Below are 15,991 nucleotides of genomic sequence, written 5' to 3'. Positions count from 1 at the left end.
TTTCAAGACCAATATGGAAAAGCTGAACCTTTTGCAATAAAAGGAAATACTCAGTACTTTGTCCTATGTTGCTTGGCAACTAAGGGCTATAAATGGATTTTATGATTATAAAGGCTCAGGAATTAATGTGAACATGTAAAAGTTGTAATAACTCCCTGGAGACAGAAGTGTTTCTTTGGAAAAAAAAAAGTGTGTGTGTGTGTGTGTGTGTGTGTGTGTGTGTGTGTGTTTGTATATAGCTTGTACTCATTCTTATTTCAAAAGAGAGAAAGAAAGAAAGAAAGAAAGACAGACATTTGGTTCCTTCACCTTGAAAATGTTATAATAAAATCAATAACTATCATTTATTTCATCATTAATCCTCACAACCCTAAGAAACAGATGTTATTATACCCATCCTACAGGTAGAGAAAACTGAAATTTTAAAATGTTGAGTAACTGGCCCAAGGTCACATAACTAAGGAGCAGAGGAACCAGGATTCAAACCCAAGTATGCCTGAACCAAGGCCTATGCCATCATCCACAGCCATAGATTCATAGGAAGCATATTTCTCGGCTCCTAATATTTGAGGATATTGGTCACTTTAACGCCATGGGAGTGACACTATTTCCAACTATTAAGTCATTTAATGTTCTCCTTAGAACACATGACCCCACATGGCTCTACCTTACAATTGTTTGTTTTTTATTTTTAAACAATTTTTTATTACATTTATTTATTTTTGAGAGACAGAGTGAGACAGAGCATGAACGGGGGAGGGGCAGAGAGAGAAGGAGACACAGAATCTGAAGCAGTCTCCAGGCTCTGAGCAAGCGTTCAGCACTGAGCCCGACACGGGGCTTGAACCCATGAACCATGAGATCATGACCTGAGCCGAAGTCGGACACTTAACCGACTGAGCTACCAGGCACCCCCGACAATTTTTTCGTATGCTGCTAATATCAGGGTATCAAATATCAGGGTATCATCTCACTGGACTATTTGTCCTGACTCTGGTTTCCAAAAGCCAAGGAGAATTAATATCTGCTACTACACTTGTGAGCAACCCAGCTGCCTAAATTCTCTCTATAAATTTTTGGTTTGCACTGAGCAGTACTGTAGGCCAGCGCTGGTGTCCTTATATCCTTGTATTCTTATTGGTAGCCTTATATTTTGAGTGTCTGTAGCTGCCTCCTCTATGAACATAAACTATTGCCCTTTTACCACTAACACCTGAGCTGGGCTTTGCCAAAAAAAATGCCAGAAAGCACTAATGTACCAAGCACTCACACTCCAGAATAATTTCATCTAAGGAATGGAATTACGTGCAAATTGTCACACACACACACACACACACACACCACCCTGGTTATTTGAACAGGAGCCATAATTTCCACAGCTAACTCTACAGATGTTCCTTCGCAACCTGTCTAGAAGACACCGCGCACAGTGACTAGGAGTCAAACCTTAAGAGAAAGATTTCTATCCAACTTCAAGCTCTGCTACATAATGGCTGTGTTGCTTTGGGCAAGGTACAAACCTTCTCTGAATCTGTATCCTCAGCTGTCAAGTGGTGATAATATTATCTCCTTGCTCATTTTGTTGTACAAACTAAGAAGTAATACACCTGAGAGTTTAGTACAGTGTCTAACATAAGGTCAAGTGTTCATTAAATGGTAGTGGTTTTCTTCCCGATCACACAGGCTGCTACAGGAACCTCCTTTAAAAGAACAAACACTTGGGGCGCCTGGGTGGCGCAGTCGGTTGAGCGTCCGACTTCAGCTCAGGTCACGATCTCACGGTCCGTGAGTTCGAGCCCCGCGTCGGGCTCTGGGCTGATGGCTCAGAGCCTGGAGCCTGCTTCCGATTCTGTGTCTGCCTCTCTCTCTGCCCCTTCCCCGTTCATGCTCTGTCTCTCTGTCTCAAAAATAAATAAACGTTAAAAAAAATTAAAAAAAAATAAAAGAACAAACACTTTCTTAATTATAGATTACTGATAATACCACTTCGCTGGGCAGTAACTGTGGGTCAGGCACGATGCAAAGTACTTCACATTTATCAGCTTACTGAATTCTCACTCCTCTCCTATGAAATAATATCTACTTCACTTCATAGATGAGGAAACAGTCTCAGAGAGACTTTGCCAAGATTGCATTGTAAGTCCATTATAAGTAGAGGTGGGATTTGATCCCAGGGCAATCTGGATGCAAACCTGTGCTCTAACCACTATGTCACTCGTCACCACACTTGCACATTGGAGTCAGCAGCTTGGGGTTAGTGTGTGTGATCTGTAATGGTGCCCACTTTCCAGGGGTGATGTGGGTGGGAAAGCTGTGTAATCAGACAGTCCCCCCAAGATCATTCCCACAACCCCCAGGGCCATTACTTTGACTGTTTCCTGGTGCTTGGACCTTTAGTTTTCTCCAGACTGCAGCTTCCACCTGTCTATTTTGACTGCAAAGCCTCCTAGTGACTTCTTCTTCTTTTTTTTTTAAGATCTATTTATTTTAATTTATTCATTTATTTTTGAGAGAGAGAGTGTGAGTGAGTGAGGGGCAGAGAGACAGGGAGAGAGAGAGAGAGAATCCCATGAGGTGCAGAGAGAGAGAGAGAAAGAGAGAGAGAGAGAGGATGCAGAGACTGGAGTGGGGCTTGAGCTCACCCGACGCAGGCCTTGAGCTTGTGAACCGTGAGATCATGACCTGAGCCAAAGTCAGATGCTTACCTAACTGAGCCACCCAGGCGCCCCCTCCTAGTGACTTCTAAGTATTGATTCTGATTCTCAGCGCATGACCCAGTTTGAGTTAAAGCCTTAACCTGTTATAAAGGGACTAGGGTTTTGAATCTGCCTGTCCCCAGCCAGCACCTCCGCCATGCTTTCTACTGAGCGCCACACCACCTTCATTCCCTCCCTACTAATAGTTGCTTTTAAGGAAAACAGAGTTACCACACACTAGAGGAAGATCATTACTATAGGTCATGGATCTAACAGTAATCTACATAACCAGTATTGATGAGGAGCTGTGACTTCCTCTCCAGAGCTGGTTTGGATATTAAAATGTCAGTGAGAAAATGAACACAAACTGAACCACCATGTATAATAAAATAAGCGCCCTGCTTCTCCACCAGAAATTCTGGTCAAGAATCTCATTCACGGAACACATATTCAACAAACATTTTTCTAAGTAAGTGCTCCACGCAAGACATTGAGACTGCAGAGGTGAACGACCCAAAGGCAAATCCTCACACGGAGATGCTTAAAGTGTCTTCTGTGGGAAACAGACATGTAAACACACAACTTGAACTTTAATGTAAAGGGTGCATATCCAAAGGTATGGACAAAGAGCTGCAGAAGCATGGAGAACTGTACCTCTAACTTTGCCCAAGGAAGTTGACTGGATAAAGAAGTAGGAAAGTACAGGGGCGCCTGGGTGGCTCAGTCGGTTAAACATCCGACTTCAGCTCAGGTCACGATCTCGCGGTCCATGAGTTCGAGCCCCGTGTCGGGCTCTGGGCTGATGGCTCAGAGCCTGGAGCCTGTTTCCGATTCTGTGTCTCCCTCTCTTTCTGCCCCTCCCCCGTTCATGCTCTGTCTCTCTCTGTCCCAAAAATAAATAAACGTTAAAAAAAAAAAAAAAGAAGAAGTAGGAAAGTACATTCTGGGCAGAAGGCACAAAGACCCAGCATTAGGAAAGGGAAAGTAAAAGAATGTATTCAAGAAACCATGAAAATCTGTGTAGCTGGGGTACAGATAAGAGTAAGAACGATACTGAAGATAATAATAGTAATAACAGGCATACAGAATCCAGGTACTATTCTGAGCCTCATGTATACTGAATCATTTAACTTGCCCAATAACCCTAGTAGACAGTTACTAGTAACACTCCAGTTTTATAGATACATAACTGAGGCACTGAGAGATTAAGTACAGCTTAATCACACAGCTAGCAAGAGGCAGAGTCAAGATTAGAACTCTGGCCCTGGTGCTCTTAACCACCTGTACCAAACCACATGCAATAGATATCAGTATGGGGGGAGTCCCCAGTGTAAGGATGCCCGGAATGTTATATTGGGACAACTACACTGAGCTCAGACAATGGAGATTCAACAGCAATGTTTAAGCAATGGCATCCACATGAGCCAATGGCAAAGTGGAAGGTGGTTAGCACAGGGACAGACGTTAGGAGGCTCTGGCAAGAGATGAATGTCTGAACAAAGGGGAGGTTGCAGCAGGGAGACATTTCACCTTAGGGTGGAAGCAACCATTTGATAAAGGATTAGCTATAGAGTATAGGAGTCGTCAGGAGTGATACCCCAGTTTCTAGTTTGGGAGGTCTGTTGGAGAGTGAAGGGAACAGAGGAGGCAATGAAGACTGAAATCAGGGAGGGAATGAGTTCCACATTGAATGTGTTGATTTGGGAAAACGGAGATCCATCCATACATATATATGTACCTTAAACAGCTATAAATATAGGTCTGAAACCTGGCAAATACAGGTCTGAAACTTGGGATATGCTGACCCATGGGAATGCCCCCTCAGGGTAAGCTTTTGGTGTTCAAATAAAAGAGTTTCTGAGACAGGACTCTTGGGCAGACAAGGAGGGGGTGAATTACTGAAAGCATCCGAGAGGAAACAGAGGCTGGAGGAGAACCAGAGTGAAGGTGCCATGGAATTAAATAGGAGAGAGCTTCCATGAGGAAACAATGGGCGATGGTGACCAATCCCAGAGACAACACCAGGAAGATGAGCGCTGAAGGCTTTTTTAATATAATCTAGCAATTGGAAGAAATTTCAGAAGAGCAAGTCAGAGCAAAAGACAGATTTAATTGGGCTTGAGATGCAAAGAATAAAGAGAATGGGTATTTTTCAGAGTTTGGTGATGAAAGAGAAGAGAAAGAGAAGTGAATGTCTGGAAGGAGGGATAGAGTTGAGAGAAGAGATTTAAATCTCCTCACTGACCCATTGATACCTGAATTTTGCTATTACTCCCCGCCCCCTGGGAGTATATATTGTTACCCTTGCCTTTCCCTTGTAGGGACTTTATTATACCAATTTTTAAGGTAACCTGTAATGTAAAGTATTCCCAGAATCTTTTCAAAAGCAGGCTAGGCACAAATAATCAACAAATGTCAATCCATTGCCAAGAGCTTCCTCCTGGCTAACTGGGCCTCCGGAAGCATCTCTTCAAGTGCTTCTGGAACAGCCCCCAGGGATAGAAGGAAGCCCAGTGCAGAGGAAATAATCACCCTTTTCTGGTCACGTCAACTGATAGGGGAGAAGTCACGTGGTTTTCTATACCCACCAATGAAACTGAGAGCAGACTTTTCAGAATTCACTCCCTTTTAGGTTACAGTATCATTCTGGCAGGAGTGTTTTCCGATACAGTTACAACTCAGAATATAGAGATGAAACAGTTATTTTTTTTCATCACTGCTTTTAATCATGTCATCAAACCTCCCTTTCCCATCTCTTAACCACATTTTAAGTAGGGTCTATAAGTTTCTAGACTCTGATCGTTGAAACATGCCCCAGTCCAGGATCTTCTACTGGTTCAAAGTATGTCCTCTCCACCATGGGTGGCTCCAGGCTCTGGCTCCTTCAGGAGGGGAAGGTGAGAGGAGCTGTCAACGGCCTGAGACCAGCGCAGGGGTTCCTCACATCTTCTGAGTCGTAGAGCTCACTGGGCCTCCAATAAAAGGTGTGGAGACTTTCCCTAACATATGAGCCTACACAAATACCTACTTCCACTCACTGCCAGAGGCTTGGAGCCCGCCTGAATCTTACCCTTGGTTAAGGACTCTGGGAATAGAGTAACTTTTTTAAGTCAAAAAATGAAAATATCAGGCAGCCATAACAGTGAGAGTCTACAGATTAATTTTTTTAAAATTTCCTGGCAGAGGGGCGCCTGGGTGGCTCAGTCGGTTGAGTGACTGACTTCGGCTCAGGTCATGATCTCGCAGTTTATGAATTCGAGCCCCGCGTCGGGCTCTGTGCTGACAGCTCAGAGCCTGGAGCCTGCTTCTGATTCTGTGTCTCCCTCTCTCTCTGCCCCTCCCCCACTCATGCTCTCTCTCTGTCTCAGAAATAAATAAACATAAAAAAAATGTTCCTGGCAGATAATTGGGCAATACTTATCAAAGAGCTAATTAAAAAAAAAAAAAAAATTCTATATGGCAGTAACTCTATTTTGAGGAAATTCATGCAAAGCAAATAACTAAAGGTTCTCACAGGTAAGAATCTAGAACACGCCCGAATGTCTAGCAATAAGAACTGGTTAAATTATGGAACATCTCGGGGTGCCTGGGTGGCTCCATCGGTTAAGCGTCCAACTCCTGATTTTGGCTCAGGTCATGATCTCCGGATTCACGGGATCTAGGCCCACATTGGGCTCTGGGCTGTCAGCACAGAGCCTGCTTGGGATACTCTCTCCCTCTCGCTCTGTCTCCACCCCCCCCCCCGCAAAAATAAATCAATTTTGAAAACATTTATGAAACACCGCAATAGAGGTTCTCCCACATGTCCCTGGGGGCTGAAAATGGGAGGTGTTTTTGGTCTTCACTGCTATTTCCGGATTAGCTTCCCTCCTCCCTTCTTCAAATGAAGCAGATCCCACATGACTGGGGCACCTCCTGGTAGTAGCATCTAGCAACCTCTTGGTCGCTCACTTTGTTCACCGTCTGGTTCCCTCTTTTCCTCCCTGCAACACCACTCTTGCCATCACTGCTGGTGGCTTCAACATCCACCCGATACTTCCCAGCCTCTTGAATTCGTAAACTCCTCACTACTTTTTCTACCACCTTTACTCCACCTCACCTCAGACACCTCCTCTCTTGACACGCTGCTAAACCCTGGCATCAAACCAGTAACTGCATCAACATCTGAAATCTCATTTCCACCTGCTGTATTCTCTGACTGGCCCATCCTTTCCACTCACTGACACTTATGCCTCTACTCGAATCAGTTCACCCACTGGGATCCCCTATTCATGAACCTTATTACCACTTTTCCACACCTCCTCACGCCCCTGCTATCCCCATTTCCCTTCTTACCCAGCTTAGATGTCAGGGCTCATCTCTCTAATTACTCCCTTGCAAAGACTAGTCACTCTCTTCCCTTCTCTCCATCTGCAGGATTCATCTGGGAAAACCTCAACTTTGTAAAAACCCAATTCTTCACCCACCCCAACCCTGCACTTAAGCATCTGAACATTGCTCAGAAAATCATCCAAGTGTACTGACTGGCCTCACTTAAAGTAATTGAACACAAATCTTAAGTGGACACAGCAGTGACCAGCAATCCTATTTCCTAGCTTATTTGCTTCTTTATTTTCTGTAGTGAGTTGAAAAATGCCCCCCCCCCCCCAAAATGTCTGACCGCCCACGACCTCTGAATGTGAACTTTGGAAAAAAATGTCTTGGCAGAGGTAATTAAGTTAAGGATCTCGAGCTGAGATCATCCTGGATGAAGGTGGGCCCTAAGTCCAATGATGACTGTCCTGATAAGAGAAGAGACTCACAGAGAAAATGATGATGTAAAAACGGAGGCTGAGATTGGAGTTACTAGTCTACAAGTCAAGGAATACCAAGGATTGTCAGCGTCACCAAAACCTAGGTAAGAGACATGGAACAGATTCTCCCCTAGAGCCTTCAGAGGGAATGCAACCTTGCCAACACCTTGATTTTGGACTTCTGACTTCCAAAACTGTGAGAGGACACATTTCTGTTGTTTTAAGCCATCAATGTTGCCGTTGTTTGTTATGTCAGCCTAGGAGACTAATATACTCTCAAAGAAAAGAATTTCACAACTTATTCTCCCTTCTAACGCCCCCAGATAGTCCCCTACCACACTCCGGCCACCAGCTCCCTCCTAACACACCTCACACTTCATAGGCAAAGCAGAAGTAACCTGTCATGGGTTTCCACCCTGAAATCTGCCACACCACCTGCATCTGTTCAGATACTCCACCTCTGCTGCTCTCACAAGACAGCAAGCGTTGCAAGCGTCTCCAGGTGCTCTGAATCCCATCCTGACCCACCTTCTCAAGGTTCCTCTCCCACAATTAATGGCCCCTCCCTCTTCTGCATCATGCACGTACTCCTCTACACTCAATCATTCCCACCGGCAGACCATGCTTCGTTATCTCCCATCTTTATTTTTTTAACGTTTTTTTTTTTAATGTTTATTTATTTTTGTGAGAGAGAGAGACAGAGTGCAAGCAGGGAGGGGCAGAGAGAGGGAGACACAGAATCCGAAGGAGGCTCCAGGCCCTGAGCTGTCAGCGCAGAACCTGACACGGGGCTTGAACCCACGAACCAAATCGTGAGATCATGACCTGAACCGAAGTCAGACATTTAACCGACTGAGCCACCCATGCGCCCCAGTATCTCCCATCTTTAAAAAACAAAATTATCAACAACTCTTGCCTCTATACCCCCTCTGGCTTTGGCTCAACTCCTTGGCTCATGGGACAAAAGAACTTCTCAAAAACATTACCCATATTAGCCACTCACCGTCTGTTCCCTCTTCAACGCCATGGACTGGGCTTTCTTCCTTCACTACATGGAAACCGCTTGTCAAAGTCACTTAAACCTTCTTTCCCACATTCTATGCTCAGTTATCTGACATTTCAGAAACACTTAAAACATATGATCATGTTCTCTTTGAAACACTATTCTTTCCTAGCTCAACACCGCAAGCTCCCCTCTTACCTCATTTAACATCCCTTTGTTAGTTATTCTCACTTTCATCCCAAAGTGTTATCATGGGTCTCCCTGGTCTAGTCTGTCTCCCTTCTCAGGATCTCATCTTGTCTTAGGGCTTTAAATACCAACCATATGCTGATGACCCCCAAACTGATATGCATATCCCTGATCCCTTCCTTGGGTTCCAAATTCAAACATCCAATTGCCTTCTCATATTTTCCATTTTGCTGTCTAAAAGGTATCTAAAACTTGAAGTGCCACAAATGAATTATTGATTTCATATGTGTGTGTGTGTCCACATACGTACACACACACACACACACACACACACACACACATACACCTGCACTTCTGCCTAGTCTTGCACACCTGGGTACATTGTACCAACATCCACCAATTATTGGTGCCAACACCAGGGCATCATCCTTGACTTCTCTGCCTTCTTCATCCCCCACATCCTACCCATCTGCAAGTCCTGCCTATTCTCAAGGGTTTCCTATCACACCGAGAATAAATATTCAAATTCTGACGTCATCCTCTACCACCCTCCTCATTGTCAGTTAACACTGTCCCCTGCCCCCTCCAGCACGCTCTTCACCCCACCCCACCTCCACCTGCCCACTCCAAGCTCAGGGACTTTGCACTGGTGTTCCCTTTGCCTGGGATGTTCTTCTGATGGATGATGGATGATGACTGGTGGGCAACTTGCTCGAATATCACCTCCTAAGAAGATTCACTGGTTACCTTAGCTTATGTAACCCGCTCTCCCTCCCATCCTCAGTGTCTCTCTGCACTGCTATCTGGCTTTATTTTCTTCATAATTGATGACTATCTGAAATCATTTTATTCACTTGCTTATATCTTTATGGTCTTCTTTCTTCAGCTAGAAGAGGAGTTGCTTTGGGAAAAGGCCTCTGCTTGTTCACCACTGAATCCCCAGCCATTAGGGCAGCATCTGATTGCCTGGTTAATATAAACAAAGGATTGGAATGAATGACGAACTTGTAGCCACTTACTACCTGGATGACCTTCAAGCAAGTTCACCTCTGCCAGCCTCATGATTCTCATGGGAGGAAAAAAATCTCTCACAGGGCCCTTTTGATGTTACACAGAGAAAATGATAACAGGGTAACAATGAGAATTATAATAGCTACCATTAATTGAGCTCTCTGTGCCAGGCATAGCCCTTTACAACCACATTTCGAGATGATACAGTTATCCGGATTTTATAAACAAGGAAACTAAGACCTGCAGAAGTTTACTTCTCCATCATCCCAGAGGAAATGAATGGCACAGCCAGGATTCATATCCAGGATTACTGACTCCAAAGCCATGGTCCTAATTAAAATTCTATATCTAGCACATAGTAAATGCTCAATAAAAAAAAAAAAAAACAGTCCTTGGGGCTCCTGGGTGGCTCAGTCTGTTAAGTGTCCGACTTCGGCTCAGGTCACGATCTCGCCCATGAGTTCGAGCCCCGCGTCAGGCTCTGTGCTGACAGCTCAGAGCCTGGAGCCTGTTTCAGATTCTGTGTCTCTCTCTCTCTCTGACCTTCCCCCATTCATGCTCTGTCTCTGCCTCAAAAATAAATAAACGTTAAAAAAACTTTTGTTAAGTCCTTATTTCTAGTTATTATTGGAGGATGTTGCTAGGACACAACAGGATGTCTAAAATTCCATCATTAGAGAGCAACCAAACCTACCCTTAGAGAAGGTGACTTTTTTGATTCATTTGACCAAACATCTTTGTGTTCTCTGAAAGTACATTGAGTGTAAGACTCTATAGAGATGTATGGTGGCATCAGATTATCTGCTGCTTGTACCTTGTGTGCAAGCTCAGGTTTTATTGGGACAGAAAGAGGAGGGCATAAGGGTGCTGGGAGAGTGAGAAAGTGGTGGTCCCCACGTGCAAGAAAGACAAAGGATTAAGAGGCTGGCCTGAGGTCAAAGATACCCTTTACCCAGGGCATCTGGGTGGCTTAGTCGGTTAAGTCTGACTTCAGCTCGGGTAATCATCTCGTGGTTTGTGGGTTCAAGCCCTACCTCAGGCTCTATGCTGACAGCTCAGAATCTGGAGCCTGCTTCAGATTCTGTGTTTTCCTCTCTCTCTCTCTGCCTGTCCCCCACTCATACTCTCTCTCTCTCTCTCTCTCTCTCTCTCTCTCTCTCTCTCTCTCAAAAATAAGTAAATAGATAAACATTAAAAAAAAAAAAAGATACCCTCTACCCACAAGACTGCCTTGCCCAGGGCCAGTCCCGGCACTGCAGCGTCGGCCTTCTGTCCTGCTTTCAGCTGTTCAGAGCTTCTGATTCCTCTCACGGGAATTCAGAGTCACCAACCAATTAGAGTTTGGGGGTCCCTGTCCCCACAAACTTCAGTGAGTGTGCTGGAGTTTCAGTCTCTCAGTGTCTTTCTTGTGTCTCCTTGTTATCTGCTCCTAGTAGGTGGTTTTCCCCACTCCATTCAATCAGGGCAGGAATGAATCTCCTCTTCTCCTTTCAGGATAAGCCAACAGGCATTTGAGAACCTACTTCAGGGCATTACCAAGAGCATGAGCTAAATATCTTCTCAATTCAGAAAACCTCCTCTTTAAAAATTAGATACAATGAAAAACTAAATAGTCTTCTCAAATCAATTTTTATAAAATGTTCTAAAAAGCCTGGGAATAAAAAGTGAGACCTCTGATATCATGGCAGTCCCCAAAAATACCGATGAGGAAAACAAATTAAGAATGTGAAGTCACAGCTCTCAAAAACAAAGGAAGTAAACTGAAGAACTGAGATTTACTGTATTTCATTTTCTTATTCCTTTTTACTCAGAGAGTTGTAAGAATTAAATGAATTAATGAACGTAAAGGCAACAGCATAGGGGTGGGCATATGGTAAATGCTTAATACATGTTGTTAGTAATCAGGGTCAAACTAAAGGTGAAATTGATAAAGTTTCCAAGTTAACCAACTTAAAATAGTTACCCATCTCTTTTTAAAGATAAAATCATGACTTTCTTTTAAAAAACAATTTTTTTTAATGTTTATTTACTTTTGAGAGAGAGACAAACAGCGCGAGCGGGGAGGGGCAGACAGAAGGAGACACAGAATCTGAAGCAGACTCCAAGCTCCAAACCGTCAGCACAGAGCCTGATGCAGGGCTCAAACTCAAGAGGCGTAAGATCATGAGCTGAGCCGAAGTCAGACGCTCAACCGACTGAGCCACCCAGGTGCCCCAAAACCATGACTTTCATACAAATATAGGATGGATGCCTATCAAAGATTTTATTCAACTACCTAATTAATGAAGCAGGCAGGAAGATGTCACAACTGGCTCAAGGAGAATTCAAACGGCATTTCTAGATCTATATCTACCCCATTTGTATCTATCTAGCTACACCATGCAATGAATTTACAAATAAAAGCAAAACTGTCTTTTACTAGAACTGTTGATCCCACTAAAAGTAAATTCATTTGCATATCTATAGACAAAAGTCATTTGCATTGATATCAGTTATCTACAATGTATAGAGTTTTAATATACCTCTAAGACAATAAAAGGTGTAAATCCCACAGAATCGGATAGCCCAGAAGGATGTGATCTTTTCTACGGAAGATGTCCATAATCTTTTTCATCTGTGTCAATGTCTTTTGTAATTTTTCTTTAGACGTGGATCTTAAACAGAAGAGTTTTGCTGAATTAAAACTCATTCTCCTCTATTTAAGATAATCGGATTATAACATAATACATTTCAATTATGAAGCACTTAGATAATAAAGTATAAAGAAGAAAATGAAAATCGACATATTTTTACCACTAAGAGATAACAACTATTAATACTTGAAGTGTATTCATTCAGTTGTTTCTATGTATATGTGTGAGCATGTATGTATATATATTAAATATTTTCAGATCACTGTTAATAATAAATTTTGTTCTGGGAAGCTACATATATAAAAATATTCAATTGTATATACCAATTTACAAACCACTTTTCCCCTTTATATAATAAACATTTTTCCTCATCATCATTTTCAATAGCTATAAAATATTCCATTATATGGAAAAACCATAATTCATTTAATTAATCCACCACCATCAGAAATTTAGATTGTAACCAAGTTTTAGTTATTAAAAAGAAAATAATATGCTTCTCTTCTGACACCCTTTCTCTTGTAGTGGTACCAGCTTTGTTGAAAAAGCCAAACATTTCACATGGTATCAGTCTCCAGAGGATGTTGGGATCCCTAGCACACCTGATCTGCCTCTGCTTTAGTTAATGGGCCTACCTGTGGCATCAGGGGCAGACAGGGAATTAGAATTAGAATTAGAATTCCAGCTACCCGAAACCACCCTTTGTTCTTATCATTTTCCTGAGACACATCGTAAAGATTTAGACATATTTGAAATTTAAAATAAAAACTAAGATCATCCTGAGCTTTGATCCTCAAGGCCATTTATTGTCAATCCAGATACTTCTGTCAATCCAGATACTTTTTCATACAAACGCGTTCAGAAGGAAAAATGCAGCTAGGACTGAGTTTCTTAGAACAAAGAGTCTGAGGAAAGAGAAAAATAGCTTTCAGCTGGGTAACAAATTGCCAAAACTTTTCTTGATTTTTCAGACCTTGTTTTTTTTTTTAAATTTTGTTTAACGTTTATTTAGTTTTGGAGAAAGAGAGCGTGAGGGGGAGAGGGACAGAAAGAGACAGAGACATAGAATCGGAAGCAGGCTCCAGGCTCTGAGCTGTCACCCAGAGCCCGACATGGGGCTCGAACTCACAAACCGTGATCGTGACTTGAGCTGAAGTCAGACGCTCAACCAACTGAGCCACCGGGGCGCCCCTGGATTTTTTTTTTTTATACAAGATCTCATTTAATTAGAACCGACACATCAACAGGAGAACAATGAGTGACAACTGGTCCTCCTCACTAGAATATCACTGCTGTCCTCAGTCTAAGGAATACTTGAGAAAGGAAATCATTAAAATCTAAGGGAAAGACTTCAAAGCCTTATAAGCTACCACTTAAGGGAGGTGGTGTTGGACCAGGCACACAGCAGGTACTCAGTATTTGCTGAATAGTGGAGGTATAAACATTTGACAACGAGCTGTGTGGTTTTCAGGGGGAAGAGAACCATTTAAGCTGATGTCTCCATTTTTTATTTCTAAAAATGAAGAGAAATGACCCCTCCCTCATGAAAAAAAAAAAAGGTTTCAAATGGAAGACCAGGGTTTGGCTTAAGCTAAGAAAAATACTATTAAAATAATAATCAGATATTGTAGCAAGTGACAGAGAAGACTGGTGGAAACTATATCCCTGGAGACTTCTGAAAATAAGACAAAGATAGTATAGGAATCCTCTAAGTACAGCAGAATTTCCAAAGAACAGAAGGTAGACCACATTCGCTTTTCAGGTCTTCTCCAGTTACAGAAGGAAACTAAGACTCTATGCTTCTATAAAATGAATGGGTGGTTTCTCTAAAATAAAGCATATGGGGCGCCTGGGTGGCTCAGTCAGTTGAGCGTCTGACTTCGGCTCAGGTCATGATCTCACAGTCTGTGAGTTCGAGCCCTGCATCAGGCTCTGTGCTGATGGCTCAGAGCCTGGATCCTGCTTCCGATTCTGTGTCTCCCTCTCTCTCTGCCCCTTCCCTGCTCATGCTCTGTCTCTCTCTGTCTCAAAAATAAAAACATTAAGAAAAAAAAATTTTTTAAATAAAGCATATGTATGAAACTGTAGCCTGGGGCTTGTTACCTCCTGCCAGGATGAAAGTTACACAGAATATAAAATCAGGCAATAACAATCGATCAATGCAACGTTAGCGTGCCTACTGTGTACAGAGCCTGACCCAGGTAGACACACCGATTTGGCTACTGTCAGAGACAGAAAATTCAATGGGATAGATCACGACTGAGATAATGTGATAATTCTCTTGGTCTTAGCTTTCTTCTTGTCACTTCTGGCAAAATCCAAGCCACAGAAACTACCATATTGTATGTGATTCTTTCTGATGGTGACCTAGAATCTCACTAGTTCTTTAGTACGACCACTCCGTTATTTCGTACTGTTTGGTGTTGGGTCAATTCCATTCAACCTTTTTGCATCTAGAATTTGTCAGGTACTTTACTGATCACCAGAAATGCCAAAAGGACTCCTCTATATGCTGGTAACTGCCCTCTGGATTCTGTGAATAAACAGGTCTACCCTCAATTCTTCTCATACTTCCTCCTGAGAAATACCTTTGAAATGTGTAAAAGCTATGGTCACATTTCCCTTCACATGGAAGTCTGAGCATTGCTGATAAAGAACCAAAGACTGAAGTCTCTGATGGCGAGTCTTTGCTGACATTTTCAACAGACCCCCATTAGAATATCAACCCAATTAAATAATAGAAGCCGTACTGCCAGTTTAGATTTGTAAAAGAAAGAAAATCTCTGTAACCACGTCCTATAATATGCCCCTCCCTTAAGAAAGAAGTACTCATTTCTGTAGTATGGCTCTCCTTTCAAAAACCAATCATTATTCGGTTGCACATTTTTAAAGTGTTGTGAAAAACAAAGATGAGAAGGGGAAGGAGGTGTTCTTTTACTGTTTTATATTTAATTTTACTAAGAGAAAAACTATTTTAAATGAAATCTTACACCTTTCTGGTGCTATACTCAAAAACTTTAGAGACAAGACAAATCTGTAATTTTTGAAATGTAGGGGATTAGAAGAAATATAATCTAGCACAGGACAGAGACAAACCCTAGCCACATAGATACGCTGACCCTGTGACTCTTTTAACAACCAAGCTAGAAGATGGAAATCCTGTATTCTTTTAAATCACTACCTATACCATTGATTTTTCCTATGAACAGAGCAAATAAACCTCCACTTCAGATTTCAGGACAGTTAGTACGATAGCATTTCTTCCAAGTTTAAGTGAATTCCAAAAAGGCAAAACAGCGACTGTGAGCAGAGCCAGTTCTCAGAAGCAGGGACTGCATGTTGGAAAGTGGGCACTTACCTTCAAAGAACTGCTGCAGGGCCTCGTTTTCCCCCACCACATCCATGGTGCCGCGGTCCCAGTAATGCTTCCTCACAGAACAAGGGTTCTCAGACCTCAGGAACTAAGTGCTCGTCCTCTGGACTTGACGCCTATGAATGCTCTTGAAAACTCTTCATTTTCTTTTTATTGGAGTGAAGCATATCTTCTGCCAACAAATTGTGTTCAGAAAGATGGTTAAATTCTCCAAATGATTGTAAGACCAGGCTATGGGACCATGCAGGAAAAAAAAAAAAAAACCTTATGAATAGGGAAGTGGTAACAAATCT

The 15,991-nt window shown here is 42.5% G+C and overlaps 1 protein-coding gene across 1 annotated transcript in view; it reads right to left on the bottom strand.

The window, feature by feature from the left end:
• Positions 1-15,729, bottom strand: part of MYRFL (myelin regulatory factor like) — a 125,611-nt gene extending 109,882 nt beyond the window's left edge. Inside the window, exon 1 of the mRNA XM_042948329.1 lies at positions 15,684-15,729. Within this exon, the coding sequence (XP_042804263.1) occupies positions 15,684-15,729 (46 nt within the window). The remainder of the gene's footprint in view (positions 1-15,683) is intronic.
• Positions 15,730-15,991: the final 262 nt, after the last annotated feature.

Source organism: Panthera leo, chromosome B4, assembly GCF_018350215.1.
Source record: "Panthera leo isolate Ple1 chromosome B4, P.leo_Ple1_pat1.1, whole genome shotgun sequence".
NCBI lineage: Eukaryota > Metazoa > Chordata > Mammalia > Carnivora > Felidae > Panthera > Panthera leo.
Note: the sequence above shows the minus strand (reverse complement) of the source record. Positions and strands in the feature narration are given on the sequence as shown.